Source organism: Pteropus vampyrus, unplaced genomic scaffold (assembly GCF_000151845.1).
Source record: "Pteropus vampyrus isolate Shadow unplaced genomic scaffold, Pvam_2.0 Scaffold66, whole genome shotgun sequence".
Classification (NCBI taxonomy): domain Eukaryota; kingdom Metazoa; phylum Chordata; class Mammalia; order Chiroptera; family Pteropodidae; genus Pteropus; species Pteropus vampyrus.
The window spans coordinates 695,239-711,906 of NW_011888847.1; the positions used below are offsets into that span (position 1 = coordinate 695,239).

Below are 16,668 nucleotides of genomic sequence, written 5' to 3' on the forward strand. Positions count from 1 at the left end.
GTCAGTTTCACTTAGCTAAAAGTCCTAAGGCTTTTGAATGTTCCTAAATAGGCACCTCTATCTGTTATGGCAGAACATATCTGTGATGGGGTAGGTTTCCATACATGACCTGTACCAGGTATACTATTAAGTCATTGTACTTTAACCACTGTCTGCTACCGAGAATATTTAAGTTGGACAGGATCCCCAAATAGCTCATTTTCCAGCTGAGGAAACCAGAGCCAGAAATGAAAAGCGGCATGCTAAAAGATCACACTGCCATTGTAAGCCACAGAGCTTGGACCAGAAACGAGGTGTCCTGCTTCACATTTAATGTATTCCCACCATCTCATGTTGCCTAAAGTACATAAATATGTCTAACTGAACATCTAAAAGTCATTCGGTAAGGCTCCTTGCAATTGGCTGTGAACTAAAATAGAAGGGGAAATAATTATAAATACCAGACTCCCAGCCCAAGAGCACTAGTAAATGATACGTACACACAGCAAAAAGAAATATCTTCTGTGGCTGCACAAGCACGTCCCAGGCCCAGGCACAATATACGCAATGTGTCCCATTGGAGCGTTTAATAGAGCACACACACCTGAATCCCCCAGCTGCCTGCCACAAATGCTGGCAAGAAGAGGGATGTTACCACCATAAACAGTTCTGCAGGGTCCTTGGGTTACAGGCCCATTTATTTTTCACCCCTTTTATCACAGGAACATATCTGGCCAAAATAAATAAAATTTACAGAAAATCCAAAGGAATTATGAAGAACTTGCCATGACCTAAAAGTGTAGAAAGTGACAATACATTCCTACATCTTTCCATCTCAATGTATGAGGATATATGTGCAAGATCCTGGCCAAAAACCCAGTCTATAGTAATTGCTAGTCTCCTTCTCCTCCCCTTAGAGGAAAGAAGATTGATCACCTTAACATCAAGCTTCCTTTCTGGGACCTTCAAGTTAGTCTGCAGATGTCTTTCCAGCCTCTCTGAATGCTGACCTGGGATTCTATGGCCTATCCTATCTCCTACTTCTGCAGTCTGATACACCAACCCTAGCTAAACACTGGCCTTAGAGCTCGTTTAGCTCTAAGGACTAGCCCACCCAGATGCTGTGGGTTAATGGGTAGGCAAAGGAGCGTGCACGGACTGCTCAGTGCATAGTATATGCTACTCGGGATAAGGCTATGATTGTGCCTTGGGTCATATTCTCCTCTCTCCAAATGAGGCTGTGGTATGGATATTTACATGCAGGAGGTTTACTGGGAAACGCTCGATGAAAGGGAAGTTAAACTGCAATGCATTTGCAAAGGAAGCTTCAGCTGATCACAGAGGGAGCTCTGGAGTTAAGATGGCCCTTCGAAGTTGTACTGCATTAAGTCAAGGGGCCAGGCCTCTTCATGAACAGTAACTGGGTGCAGGCTGCCCCTGGGGAGGGGCCAAATCTTGGGAAAGTTAGATGAGGGCAACTCCCAGAGTAGAACTCAGCTATGAACCACCTCAGCGGTGAGTGGTTCTCAACTGCCCTCGAGCAGTGGTTCTAAATTTGATCATATGTCAAAATCACCTGGCATCCTGGTAAAATCCTAGAGAGCTGATCCCCACCCCCAGAGTTTTTGATTCAGCAGGTCTGGGGTGGGCCTGAGAACCTGCAGCTCTAATAATTTCCCAGGTCAAGTTGATGTTGCTGGTCCAAAAAGCACAGTGAGAATCACTGCCCTAGCACCAATGCTGGGAACTGAGAAGCCTCACCCTGCTCTCCAGAATATCTCCTCCATGAGCTAACTGTGGTGAATCTTCCGCCCCGACAGACTGTCTTTTGTCCCCAGTAGATACATGCAAGGGAATCTAAGGGAGTTAAGAAGAGGGCAAGTAACCCAATAATGGCTCCCTCCCAGAAAACAAAATTTTTAGTTGAGTGAAAAACAGGAAGCCTCTGAACACACCTGAGGGTGCAAGGGCAAGATATTTCACTGCAAAAAGAAACAGATGCAGAGAAAGCCAGGGGCACACAGACAAACTTCATTGAGTTCCAGAGAAGTGCTTAGCATCCTGATTTCCCCATCATGAGTCTTGACCTTGAACATCAGTGGCCATCTGAGTTTTCACCTGATATTCTTAACTCACTCTAGTTTTTTTTTTTTTTTCTTTTTTAAGCAATCGAGCAATTGCTGTTTCCTTGGGAAACAGTTTCCTGTGGGAAAAATTTAATGCATTGCCTTTGCAAGCTGGAGCCAGTATAATCGTATCCTGATAGTTTATCAAATTGATTTGGCTATAGCTCAGATTCATTTGATAGTTCAGATTCAAACACTGAGTTATTTGTATAAGAATGATTCTCTTCCATTACCAGTGTACCCACAGTCCTATAGACAGTAAATTGCCTTTTTATTCCACCTGGGATCATGAAAGAGAAGTCTTTTAACCATCTGTCAGTGTAGTATACACCAGAATGTGCTCTCACTTATGAAAATGATTGACCTGTAATAACGTCTTTGCTGGGAAAAATAGAAATTGTTCAAATCAAATTTGTGGCACTAGCAATAACACACTTTATTAAATGGGGCACAGAGCACAATTTAACTCCTGCCTCTCCTGACTCAGCATCTTATTACTGACTGCTGTCTCTCTTTTCACTTTTATCTCAAAATCAAGAATCCTAACAATGCTGAAACAGTTTAGGATTACTAAATCTCTTCAGCATCAGCCATCGTCCATGATGTCTCCCACTGGTACTTTTCAAGATTTAAATTCTCAAAACCAGTCACTGGCAGAATATAGCATATGCTGAAATATTAACCAAAGTGACATCTTAGAAGGACTGCAGTGATAGACCAGCCTGAAAAACAAGGATTTAAAACATCAGCCCATGACTACCCCTTGCCCCTTGTTCAACTAGCCAGCTCCAGGAATGTCAGTAATAAAGCAAACATCCTCAACCATTCATTGAGTATATTAGGTCTTATATGTTATATATTTAGTAGATGTTGATGAAGCACCTACTATGCGTCTAATACTATGCTAGGTATAAAGAATAGATTTAAAAACAAATAGTACCTGCCTAATAATACCTAGTATCTCATTCCTATAGCAAGAGAAATGTTACTGCCCAGAACAATTAGCTCTGCAGGAATTGTCACAGAAGGCTATAGTAACAGAGCAAATGCCCAATAAATCTGTCATGCGATACATTGACTTTTAACCAATGAAGTGACAGTGTGTGGGGAAGAGAGCTCTTATCTTATGCCTGAATTTCTGTAATAGCCTCCATCTCCTTCCTACCTTCAATCCTTTCTCCTTCCAATACTTTGTTTAAATACTTCATTTAGCAAGTATTTATGAGCAACTACTATGTTTCAGGCTCAAGGTTCTCAAGACTAATCTTACAAAAACACAGCTTTCAATAAGTCATTCCTCTGCTCATATAAATTCTAAAGTCCTCTGCCTGGCTTTCAAGGCTCAGAAATCTAATCCCACCCTGTGGAATCCTTTATTCTCCAAAATATGGTTGCCCAAAATAAACCTTCTGAAAACTCCTCACCGCCATGCTTTATGTTCTGGCCTCTCTCCAAGCCTACTTTAGCCAATAGTCACAAGAACCTATTGCCATGAAGATGTGAATAACTGACAATGTCTTATTTTGTTACACTCCCGGGATATTTGCATTGTAAGAGTGAAAAGTGCTTTTAGAAAGGAATTAAAACCTAACATTAGATTTCTAAGCCATGTGAAAAGATCACAGCCAGGGGACAAATTGTGTGTGTGTGTGTGTGTGTGTGTGTGTGTGTGTGTGTGTGTGTGTGTGTGTGTGTGTGTGTGTGTGTGTGTGTGTTAGGGGAACAGAGAGCAAAAACAAGAATATGTATAGTTAAGTCTCAAACCACACTGAGCAGTATCCACTTATCTCATCTTTGTCCCTGCTGATATAAATTTCTATGGACTTTTCTTAATCCATGGAGATACCAGAGACATTTTTCTGCCAGTCCAAAATTTGGAAGTCTTGAGAGGTTTCATGTTGGCTCACTCCAGCAAATTTCCAGTAAGCTTTAAGTAAACACTTCTACAAACACTTTTTTCCCCTATCACCCAGGAACTACTTTTTCTAAGGACTTTTGCTTTTCTGAACTCTAAGTGACTCTGCATCTCTCTCCTAACAACCATTCCCTCCTTTCAACATCTATCAGCAAAAGATCTGGGTCCCAGAACACTGACAAGATGCCTTTAGTCCCATAGCAGCAAAGCCACCTAGTGCAAATGTTTTGTAGCTGTGAGAAGGAGAAATACAAAATACAAGCTGGATCCAGAACACTGAGCAGACAGAAAGGCATCAAATCTTCCTAAGTGGGCTTCCTAATCGAACATGGATGCATTGGATTGTGTTCAAGTCAACCCACCCATTATCTGCTTATTCGCTAATGCATGTCTATCTCCTTGTAAAATTTGCACAAAGCTGCTTCTTTCCTTGGTGCCTTTCATACTCTCAGTTACATAAAATTGCCTGCTACAGAAACACCATTTTGCTGAGTACCCTTTAAATTCAGATTTCTTCTCAGTCTGCCTTGTGTCCCTCTCCCTTTACAACTGCTCCTCTGTAAGACTTATCCCAGACACTCATTTTTATTATGATTTTTATTAGCATCTCTGCTAATCAGACAACTATCTACTAAGTAGATTTCATGAGCCCAGCCTAGTGCCACATACAGTGTAGAACATAAAAATATCTTAATAATCGCTGTTCTTAGAGAATCTGGAATCTGGCTGGGGAGACAAAAACAAATATGCATGAAAAGTCAAACAACATGGAGCAATAAAAGAGATAACACAAAGTACAAGATTCTTTGTAACTGCTAGAGGTTAGAAGACCTCACAGTTGGTTGGGGTGATCTATTTCCTTTCCCAATCTTTCTACGGTCACTCCCCAGCATATCTTCAAACAAGACAATAATTTTCTGGGTGTTTACTATACTATTGAGAATGCAAGGATCCCTCTGCCCTCAAAGAGAGATAAAATGCAAATACAAAGAGCTAATATATAAAGCTAGTAAAGATAGTAAGTGGTGAGAGAGGCTGAAAGTACACAAAATATAATACTATTGTGCTCTTTATGGCTTTCAAGGAAAGATACTTCCACAACAATTAAAAAATGATGGAGATGATGGAATCACAGGGACTGCAATGGGAGCTTGTTCTGATTCTCTATTGCTGCATAAAAACTACCCTAAAACAGTGGCTTAAAACACCTTCACTCACATATTTGTTACATCTGTTCTCCTTGTATCTACACACACACACACACACACACACACACACAATCTCATCCTCTATGACTTCTACACATGACTTAGACTTTTCTCAGCATGGTGGTCTCAGGATGTTCAGAGTTCTTTCATGGCGACTTAGGGATCTATAAGACCAATATAGAAGTGATCAGTGCTCTTAAAGACAAAGTCCAGAACTGGTATAACAACACTTTTATCATACTCTATTGAGTCCAAAGACATCACAGTTCAGCATGGATTCAAGCGAAGGGCAAATAAACCCTCTATGGGACAGGTGTAAAGAATCTGCAGTCATCTTTAATCCACCGCAGAGTATATGAGATAATAGGATAGCTCTGCATGGAGTATAAAAAGATATTTATTTTTGGAAATCTTCAATTAATGTGATTTTTTTATATTCTAAACTCAAGGGGAAAAGGCATACTAAGAAAAAAAAGTCCTTTTTTTTCGTACTGTTTCGTACTGCTTGCTCTTAAAAATATGAAAAATATTTTTCATGGCAGGTAATGATTGCCCTGGTTTAAACTGTTCCTGAAGAACTTTTTTATGCTTTCATCTCATTTCTTGGTAGGAGTCTTGAACTGTTTTAGACCAAACAGGCAGTCTTGTTTTGCACATTTATGGAAAAAAAGAGGAGCCCAAATGCCAGATGAAACAAGAACTTAGTCAGACCAGACTTTGTTAATAGCAGAACTGGAGCAACTGACTGAAGAGAGAAACTAGAGAGAGCTTCTAGGGAAGAGAAGGAAGTTGAGAAGCTCTGGAACAATGAAAAGTATAAGTAAATAGCAGGCCATGAAAGTTGGATCATTCAGCAACAGGGAGCAAGCCTTATCACAGTGACAAAGGTTTGTGGATCAGACTTTCATCTCCAGGGACCCTGGCTCTGAAGATTTATAATACACAAGAGAGAACCAGGAAAGAAACCTTGGAACACCAGAAATGTACTCCATGGTCATACCAATGACCGTTGTAAGAAACAGTTAAAATCCAGATGTATGTGGAAGGTCCAGCTAAGGTAATTTGCTAAGGGTTTACATACGAGGTAACAGAGAAAGAGAGGAGTCAAAAGTGACATCAACATTTTTACATGAACAACTGGAAAAGGTGTAGGTGGAGCAGGTTTTCAGGAAAAGTCAGGAGCTCGATTAATAATATTCAAAGCTTGACTTGCCTATTAACATCCAGTAGAGATTGTATAAAGTCAGCTGAACATCAGAGTCTGGAGTTCAGGAAAGAAAAGCAACCTAGGGACGAAAATTAGGGGGGCGGGGGGGCCATCAGAAGAAACCTCCGAAGAGTTAGGAGATAAATATTACCAGATATAAAGAAAGCTACCAGGAAGATATAAAAATTCTAAATTTTCATGTACCTAAAAAACTGTCATCAAAAATATATAACGCAAAAATTGACAAAACTAAAAGTAGCAGTATAGAAATCCAAAAATCATAGTTGGAGATTTTAATGTGCTTCTCCCAGTAGTGATAGGACAAGAAAGCAAAAAAAATCAGTAAGCATACAGAAGTATTTGAATAATATACTAACGAATTTGATCTACTTGGCATCTAACAAGGAGAGGACTAAGTGAAATTATACATATATATATATACACATATATATATATGTTACATAAAAGTAATCATTAACTCTGAAAATATAAATTTGCCTAAATATCGAACAGGGGATTAGCAATGGTAAGTAACCAATATTAATTCTAGGATTTGAGGGGCACTTGAATATGTGGTCTTACTGGAGCACGAGAACTGGGGCAACAGGTAGAAGCAGGATCCTCAGCAGATCTGTCCAATGACAGCTGGACTCACAGAGGAGCTATTGCCTGAGGCAGAGGAGGGATGAGAAATGCTCTAACTTTATTCTTCCTCCCCACTCCAATCTCCCACCAGCACTATTTGAAAGCTGATTGACAAGGTGGTACCTGGGAAATGGAACCTGAAGAGGCCATCCCTCCTGCAATACAGAACAGAGCACAGAGAAGGGCACAGAACTGATGTGAGAAAAACCAGGCAAATAACTGGCGTATCATATCCGATGCTTTGTACTTCATCGAAAGGGCAACGAGGAATCATTAAAGAGTTTTAAGTAGGAAGTCACACTTTGATTGGCATTTTAAAAATATCACCCAATTTGCAGTGTAAAGATTGCATTGGAGAGAGAGAGAGAGATGATCATAATGGTTTATTTTATGTGTCAACTTGACTGGTCCATGGGATGCTCATATAGCTGGTAAAACATTATTTCTGGTGTCTGTAAGAGTGTTTCCAAAAGAGATTAACATTTGAATCAGTAGACTGAGCAAAGAAGATTCACCCTCCCCAATGTGGATGGGCAACATCCAATCATTTGAGGACCTGAACTGAACAAAAAGGCAGAAAAAAGGCAAATGTGCTTGCTTTCTTCTTGAAATGGAATATCTGTCTTCTCTTGGCCTCTGACATTGGAGCTCCTGGTTCCTGAACCTTCAGACTCTGAGAGTTAGACCAGTGGCCTCCCTGGTTCTTAGGCCTTTCTTAGGCCTTTGGACTCAGAATAAATTATACCACCAGCTTGTAAATGGCATATCGTAGGACTTCTCAGCCTCCATAATCACTTGAGCCAAATCACAAAATAAATCCCTTCTGATATATCTCTATATATCCTATTGACTCTGTTTCTCTGGAGAGACCTGACTAATATAATGGTCACGAGAAAAATAGCTATGAGATTATTGGCTTTGTCTAGATAGAGATTATGGTGGCAGAGGAACGGACTGATTTGAAACATATGTAAAAGTTAGGCTTCTGAGAATAACAAAGTGATTCCAAGTGAGGGAGAAGAAGTCAAGAATGACTCTCAGGATTTTATCTTTCACAAGGGAAAAAGGAAGGGTCATCTGCTAAGATGGGAAAAACAAAAGGAGGAACATATTTATAAGGAAGATGATAAATTCAGATTTGATACCTGCACGTCATCAAAACAGTGAGGTCTGAGGGACAATTGATCATCTGGGCCTGGAGTTCAGAAGTAGAATCTACATTCAGAAGCAATTAGCATATACCTAGTATGTGAAACCAAAGGAGTAGGTAAGACCACTGGAAAGATCATGTATAGTCATAAGGGGCCTGAATTTGGAGAAACTCCAATATTTAAAGAAAGGAGAAAGAACATCAGGAAGAAGTCAAAGACGATCCCTGAAGAAATCAAAAAGAATGTGATACCAAGGAGTGTCTCAAAAAGGAAGAGTGTTTTACATGTGAAATATAATTGAGAAATCAAGAAGGTTAGAACTAAGATGTGAACTTGGTGACTATTGTTCCTCTAGGGGTTGAGAAGAAACTGGGTTGGGTTGTGAGATGAGGAAATAGTGACAAGTGTGGACAACTAAGTATAAGAAGTTTGACTGGGAAAGGGAAATGACAAATAGGGCAGCAGTTAGGGGTGGGTTTCATTGGAAAACAGGAAGCATTATAAATTTTTTAGCAAGAGAATGAATGACACAACGAAAACAAGGTTTTGAGAATGCAATTTTCACGAGACTACGAGAACATATGGAGTAGCAAATATATATTCACACCCCCAAGTTTCATTGCTCCGAGTGCCCACTGCTTTGACTTATAGGAAAGGCAAACATTAGAAGATTCTCCTTCCCCAAATATATCTAAGGGTCCCCAAGAATGCTGAAATGAATCCACCCTGTTCATCACTTGCTACCAGCCCTATCAGAAGCATTAGTTCATGGCCAACCTGCTGGCCCCAACAGGTCTAAGACAGTACCATTTAAATCTCCTTGCTCCACCAACTGATCTTGGCTGTTCTGAGGGCTGCAGTTACCAATAGTGCTTCCAGAAAAGCACCTAAGTCACTGGTTTACAGCCAGAAAGAATGGACTTCGGAATCCCCCAGGGACAGGGAACTGGTTAAATTGTCTATTTATGCTCATTTCCATGTATATCTCTGCTAGTTCACCCAGGAAGAGATTCTCCCATAAAGCAAGAACAACTGCGTGTGTGTGTGTGTGTGTGTGTGTGTGTGTGTGTGTGTGTGTAATAGTTACTGATAATAGCTGCCATTTATAAAGTATTGTTAGCAAGTTTCAACTCATTTAATTCTCACAACTCTCTGAAGTAGGTATAATTATTATCATTTCTATATTACAGCTGAGAAAACTGAAACATGGAGAAGTGACATAACTTGACCAAGGTCACAAATCTAATATGAGAGGGGCAGGGTACATATACAGGCAAGTCTGGCCATATACACCATGTTCATAACCACTCCTCTTTATCACCACCTTGACTTTGTGCTGAGGGTGCTTCTACTACCTGCCAGACTCTTCTTCCCCTTACGGTGTGTTCTCTCACCTTTTTCTGAAATTTGGCCACAGATTCCACCCCAGTTCATCAGAAATACTTTTATAGCTGGTTTTATGGTGGGGAAGAAATGATCTGAATCCCTTGGTCCTATGCAAATTAGTGGGTAGTTATTCTACAGATAGACTACAGAAGAGTAGATGGTGACAGTTAAGCCCCAGAACAGCCAGGATGCAAGTATATCCAGGATTCACGGCAGCCTGTTATCTGAGTTCTCCTACCATGAACACAAGGGCCAGGGCTTCGAATGAACCAAATTTCCTGGGACCTGAACATTGATCTGACCAAGGTGTGTAGGATGAATGGGAGTCTCCCTCCTCACTCATATAAGAAGGCAAAATACCCTGCTAATGGAGCAGGTAATTTGAGGTTCATAGTAATTGGGTTATGCCTACTTCTTCTCCTTATAGAGATATTTCAAGAACCAGGATCCATTCCCTGCCTAGCTATGGCTTAGAAAATCTTAAGAAGCTGCGGGCCAGGTCAACTTACAACTTAAAAAAGCTTCCCAGTCTGGACAACTTTGTGGCACTCATGGAGGCCAGCCTCACCTACCCCAGCCACTGCTGTGCCTTTGCAAACTGGAGACGGCAAATGTGAGTCTTTTCATGTCCACCCCTTCAGCCCACTTGGGATTTCCCCAATGCAGAACTTGGTCCGCAACTTCCACATATCTGTGGCATGAAGAGAATCCACTTGCAGGGAGATCTCCTTGACAAAAGCCCTTAGGCATATTCTAGACCAAAGCCTGAATACTACAGAGGGTGTCTAATTTCTTCGAAAATGGGCTCACAGGAGAGGGTTACCCACATGGCAGACCACCTACCAAATATGAAATGAGATGACATGAAAAACACCAAGCATAGGGCCTGACTCATAGCTGATTATTAATAAATATTTGTTCTCTTTTTCCTCTGCACCAAAATGGATTTATCCTTCACATCCCAAACTCTGCACTCCATTAATGTCCCGGGGACCATCAAAGTCACCTTTGGAGAGGAGAAGCATAAACACTACATGGATGCACACACCCCAACCGCTCAAAGCCTTTCATATCTACCTTTGAATCTTAGCAAGATTGGTGAGATTCAAAGACATCCTGATTAAAGAGGGTAATTAAAATAGAGCTAAGTCCCAACAGGTCACTGGTTATAAAGTTGAGATCATCATAGGATCTGGAGAGAGTGAAAAGGGAGTACTTTAGAAATTGCACATGTTCTAGACATTCGAAGGATCCACTAGAGGCAGCATTCATTGGATGTCAGGAGTCCTCAAAGCTCTCGCCCTCCCCTGAACTGATATCATCTGCACCATGCAGTGCAGTCAATCAGATGATGCCTTGTCACTACTCATACAGCAGCTCAGCACTAATACAGCTTTCCTGCGATATCTCACTGTTTAACACAGCCTCCTCTGTTATTCAACCTTTAACATGCATTGACCTGCTCATGTAGACATGTCCCCCGCTCACAAGCAAAATAAAATAACAAACAAAACATAGCCTAAAAAGGTTTCAAAATAACCAGGAGTTCACACTCAGACCCATTTGAAAGATTTGCAGAAATGAGAGCCACTTTTCAGAATTTTCATGCATCACTGAGAAATTCTCAAAAAGTGGGCCTTCCTCACAGATTAACTTAAGGGCCAGAGAATTTTCTTCCTGGTAACTAAAACTCTTAAGGGCTTGTGCTGAGGCAGGAGGCTTGCCTCTTTTGTGCTCCACACAAGAGTTACTCCAGCCAGGGCAAGAAATATACCAATTCACTGCCTAAACCCTGGAGCTGAATATCCCTTGGGAGAAATCTCAAAGGATGTTAAGATCACTGTAAGAGCTGCACATGGTGTACTGTCTGGCCCAGCGCCAACACCACAGGGGCTATATTATCTTACCATGTAGCTATGATTCCTCTGGTCTTGCTGCCCTCTGTAATGTATATGTAGCCTCGGGGCTCTCCCAACCAGGAATCTCCAGGTCTGCTTTACATTATCCTGTGGCCTGAAGCCTTCCCTATTCCCCCTAGACCACTCGGCTCTCGCCCGCTAGATCTCTATGGTAACTTACCATCAGGGCCCGTCAAGTACAGCAAAGGAGAGGCCCACACCTCTCCTAAGACATGCCAAAAAAGAAAGTTGCAGTGGATGTTTAGTCTTTATATTTAACAAGTTTACACACATAACACAAAGCAAAACAGTTATGCTATTCAGACGATAATCACAGGATTTTTTAAATGGTATCATTTCATTGTATACCATAAGCGTGGTTTTGCAATGAGATTCGAGTTTAAAGTTGCATCATGAAATTGTCTGTCTAATTCTCATTTGGAAACAACGCCCAAAGTGTAAATGTTAGGCCCTTGTGACTGTGAGGTTTTGGCCAATGGCCCTCCTGGCCTCTCACCAAAAGACCTTGTTGACCACACCCCTCATTTGTCATTGAACCACTTATTTCCTTGTTGTGGCTCTATACGCAGCTTGCATGGTTATTTTGCTCATTTTATTACTTAACACTTCTTTTATTTAGGCCTTTTCTTCACAGCTAGATTTTTAAACTGATGCACCGTGTATGCATCTAAGCACCCACACAGGGTCTAGGCCCCAACATGAACTCAATAAACAAACACCATCATTTGCCTTCATATTGCTGATATTAGCGCAGTGCACACCTCCAGGCACTGTAATACTCTGCACCTTTATCTCATTTAACTCTCACAAAGGTAATAGTGCTATTTTTATTCCCTTCTCACACAGACAGAAACCGAGACTCAATAAACCGAGAGACAATAAATAACCAACATCAGCCAAACTCAGCTCCATACCCTCTGGTCTGTCTCTCTCTAAAGCTGAGGCTCCAGGCCACTCCACAGTGTACTTTCCAAATAACTGTTCATTGGTTTATCGAGGTCTAAGAATACCTACCACCTTCTAAACTGACCCTAAACTTAATTCCCAACTCTTTATGATACCTAGGCTTTGCTAAGGGACTGCAGGGGCAAGAATTTATTTCCCTTGTTTCCATTTTTCTAATCTTATCTCAGAGACATACATTGTTTACCTTTTCCCATTCATATCATTGGGTCACTTCTGTTTCAGGAAAGGGAAGCACCAATCTTTAAACTATGTTGGTAGTAATATCAAAAATGGGAGTCTTCACAGAAGCCAATACAAGCCCTGGGAAGGGAGGGCGGTCTTTAGATGGTTCAGTCAAATTTGTTCCAATGAACAGAATCGCAGTCTGGAGGTGCTAGGTGACTTACTTTCTGTTCCTAGATTGAGCTGTCGCTAATCCAGTGACAGGGTTTAGGAGTCAGGAGTTAGATTAAGAACCACGGAGTGATTTTCTCGTCCCCTCTATGCCCATCTCTCAGCTTGCCTCACCTTTCTTGGAAGATCTCTGACTAAACCAAAAGATTTTCTATGCATTTTAATAACATGTATGTTAATTGCTTAGCCCCCTTGTTGCAACCTGTGACTGATGTGAGAAGCCCTATCAGTCTCTGAAACAAAAGATGACATATCCTCCAGCAGAAAGAGAGAGTCCCTTAGGCCCAAAGAAAATTATTTCCTGGCAATTCAATTCACTTCTTGATGAGAGAAAAGCAGAGAAGGGTTCTCCCTAACGAACCCTTCTCATAGAGGTTGATGGGGAAAAGTTCAGTCCATGCGAGTTGGGACACACAGACAGCACTCATCCTTTAGTATCAAATGGTACCTTTACGCCTTCCACTCCCTCAGCCACTCTCTCCTGAGGGGTCTTTGAAGAGTTTTAACACTCACTTGCCCATTTTCATACAGGATTATGTTAAGGTTTAAGAGAAATGCAGTCACTTAACATTGCTGTGAGCTGGCCCCCTAGAGAGGAAGGGAGGAAGGGGGTGTGTGTGTATGTAAGAGAGAGACAGAGACAGAGAGACAGAGAGACAGAGAGACAGAGAGAGAGACAGACAGAGAGAGAGAGAGACTTTTTTTCCATCCAAAAAGAGACCTAGTGTGAAACATCCCATTCCTTTGATGTCTTTGCTTCAAAAAAGAACTATTACCTTCTCTGTCTCTACATGCACTATTCACCTGTCTGAATAGAATATTTATCATCTGGCTGTCATTCAAATCTCTTCTGAAAGTGCCTCTATTCCATTGACAAGGCCTCTTGTACAGTTGGGCTTAAAGGGAAAACTAAAACAGAAAAGTGAGCCCAAGAGCCAGCTCCCCAGGAGATGACTTACAATCTCGGAATAAATTAGGCCCCCTTGCAACCTGCATGTGCTCTTTTGGGCACTCACTAGAGAGCTGTTTATTATGAGAGAACCAGGCTTACCTATAGCCAAGCACATGCCTGAGGCCTATTATGGCCCCTGGAGAGTGAGATAATAAAGAACAGGGCCCTCAGTAACATTTCCAGCAAATTAGCAGACCTCCCAGTAGCCTTAGTACCAAAGAACCAGGGACAGGGGCTGTCTGGCAACTAACTAAAGACTTTGATCCTCCATTTATGTAGATAAAAGAATCAAATAAATTCTCATTTAAGTCAGAAAACCGTCCAGATCTTTCAGAAACTTGAGTACAGAGTAGAAGAATGGGGATAGATCTGCCTCAGGCATATTGAGAGGTGGGTGGAGGAGAGGGTGGAGTTGATAGCAGGTCTGTAAATTATTTGCACTTAATAGGAAAGGTTTAGCTAGTCCCAGGCGCCTTCCTCCCCACATTCAGGTTGTGGCCAGATGGTTTCCCCAGTGAGCCATCCAACTCTAGGAATATATACACAAGTCATTCTGTTTATTTACAGTCAGTAGCGTTAACCCTTAAGCTTAGCCTCAAGGGCAGACAAACTGGTAGAAAATAAAAACAACCTTAGGAAAAAAAAACCATCATTTCTACTCTGTGCAAAGACAGTGATATATTTGACATTCTGGATCTAGGACGTTGATTCTGTTCCTTTTTATATTTTTCTAGCTCTGAGCTTCATCCAATTTGCAACAAATCTATTTTAAGGCAAGAAGTTGATGTGACTCAGGATAGGGGTCAGAGAGTCTCTTTGGCAGAAGACGATGAATCCAGTTACACCAAAGGATTTGACATGATGTACAGTGAATTTGACTATGACTTATGCAATGAAGTGGTTGATGTGACTTGCTCCCCTAAGCCAGATGCATTCAATCCATGTGAAGATATCATGGGGTATGATATTCTCAGAATCTTGATATGGTTTATTAGCATCCTGGCCATCACTGGGAACATCATAGTGCTGGTGATTCTGATTACCAGCCAATACAAACTCACAGTCCCCCGGTTCCTTATGTGCAACCTGGCCTTTGCCGATCTCTGCATTGGAATTTATCTGCTGCTCATAGCATCCGTTGATATCCACACCAAAAGCCAGTACCACAACTATGCCATTGACTGGCAGACTGGACCAGGCTGTGATGCTGCTGGCTTTTTCACCGTCTTTGCCAGTGAGCTCTCAGTCTACACTCTGACAGCCATCACACTGGAAAGATGGCACACCATCACCCATGCCATGCAGCTGGAATGCAAGGTGCAGCTCCGCCATGCTACCAGTGTCATGCTGGTAGGCTGGCTCTTTGCTTTTGCAGTAGCCCTCTTCCCCATCTTTGGCATCAGCAGCTACATGAAGGTGAGCATCTGCCTGCCCATGGATATTGACAGCCCCTTGTCTCAGCTGTATGTTATGTCCCTCCTTGTGCTCAATGTCCTGGCTTTTGTGGTCATCTGTGGCTGCTACACTCACATCTACTTCACAGTGAGGAACCCAAACATTGCGTCCTCTTCTAGTGACACCAAAATCGCCAAGCGCATGGCCATGCTCATCTTCACAGACTTCCTCTGCATGGCCCCCATCTCTTTCTTTGGCATCTCGGCCTCCCTCAAGGTGCCCCTTATCACTGTGTCCAAGTCAAAGATCCTCCTGGTCCTGTTCTACCCCATCAACTCCTGTGCAAACCCCTTTCTCTATGCCATCTTCACCAAGAACTTCCGCAGGGATTTCTTCATTCTGCTAAGCAAGTTTGGCTGTTATGAAATGCACGCCCAGACCTATAAGACAGAAACCTCATCCAACGCTCACAACTGCCATCCAAGAAATGGCCACTGCTCTCCAGCTCCCAGGGTTACTAATGGCTCCAATTATACAATTGTCCCTCTAAGCCATTTAGCCCAGAACTAAAATACAACATGTAAATGTATCCAAGTGCTGAATGATAATTAAGTCTTGCCTTTGAAGAATACGCAATGGCATAACTGACAGAGTACCTCCACATACTTCATCTAATTTAATCTTCCTGGCATACCTATAAGGTAAATTGGTCAGGAACTATTAACTCCATGGGATGGATTAGAAAGCTGAAGTATTAATAACAATATTAATAATTAAAATAATGCAATACTACATTACATTTCTTTTATACTTTATAATGTTCACAGTGCTTTTGTTTAGATCAACCCCAACTGATCTTTATAAAAGTACTATTAAATAGGCAGAACAAGACTTATTCTCACAGTTTTACAGATGAGGAAACCAAGACTCATGAGGTTAAGTGACTTATTCAAACTTGCTTGTCTTGTAAGAGGCAGAGCCAGGATTAGGTGTTCTGACTCCCAAAGAACTTCCAAGAAAAGCAGCACGATATATGTTCATTCACTCATTCATCCAGTCAACAAATCTTTATTGAGCACCTACATGGTGACTTTGTCATGTGTCATCTTGGATAGGAGGAACCACATTTCCCAGAATTCCCTTATGTTTCCTGTTAGGATTCGCCACAGGGAACATTCTTGGGAAAACAGGAAGGCAGAAGAAAAGCTGCAGCTATTTGACATTCATTCCCTTTGCTAGGATTAGTCACTGGGAAGATACTTGGGAAGACAGGAGGGCAGAAGGAAAGTTGCAGCGACTTGTAATTCATTCCCTTTATTGCCGATCTGCTGATTCAGCTCATTGCTATGAAGCAGCATCTGGGCCAGTAAGTGCTTCACCTTCCCCTGGATCCTCCTTTAGTTTCCCTGACTCCTGAGCCAGGTAT

General features: G+C 41.6%; 1 protein-coding gene across 2 annotated transcripts in view; it reads left to right on the forward strand.

Annotated features, from left to right (window-relative positions):
* Positions 1-16,385, forward strand: part of FSHR (follicle stimulating hormone receptor) — a 160,742-nt gene extending 144,357 nt beyond the window's left edge. For both annotated transcript variants that reach the window (XM_011361293.1, XM_011361294.1), the window contains 2 exons: positions 10,045-10,230; positions 14,582-16,385. In XM_011361293.1, the coding sequence (XP_011359595.1) occupies positions 10,045-10,230; positions 14,582-15,812 (1,417 nt within the window). In that variant the 3' untranslated portion in view covers positions 15,813-16,385. The remainder of the gene's footprint in view (positions 1-10,044; positions 10,231-14,581) is intronic.
* The last annotated feature ends 283 nt before the right edge of the window (positions 16,386-16,668 follow it).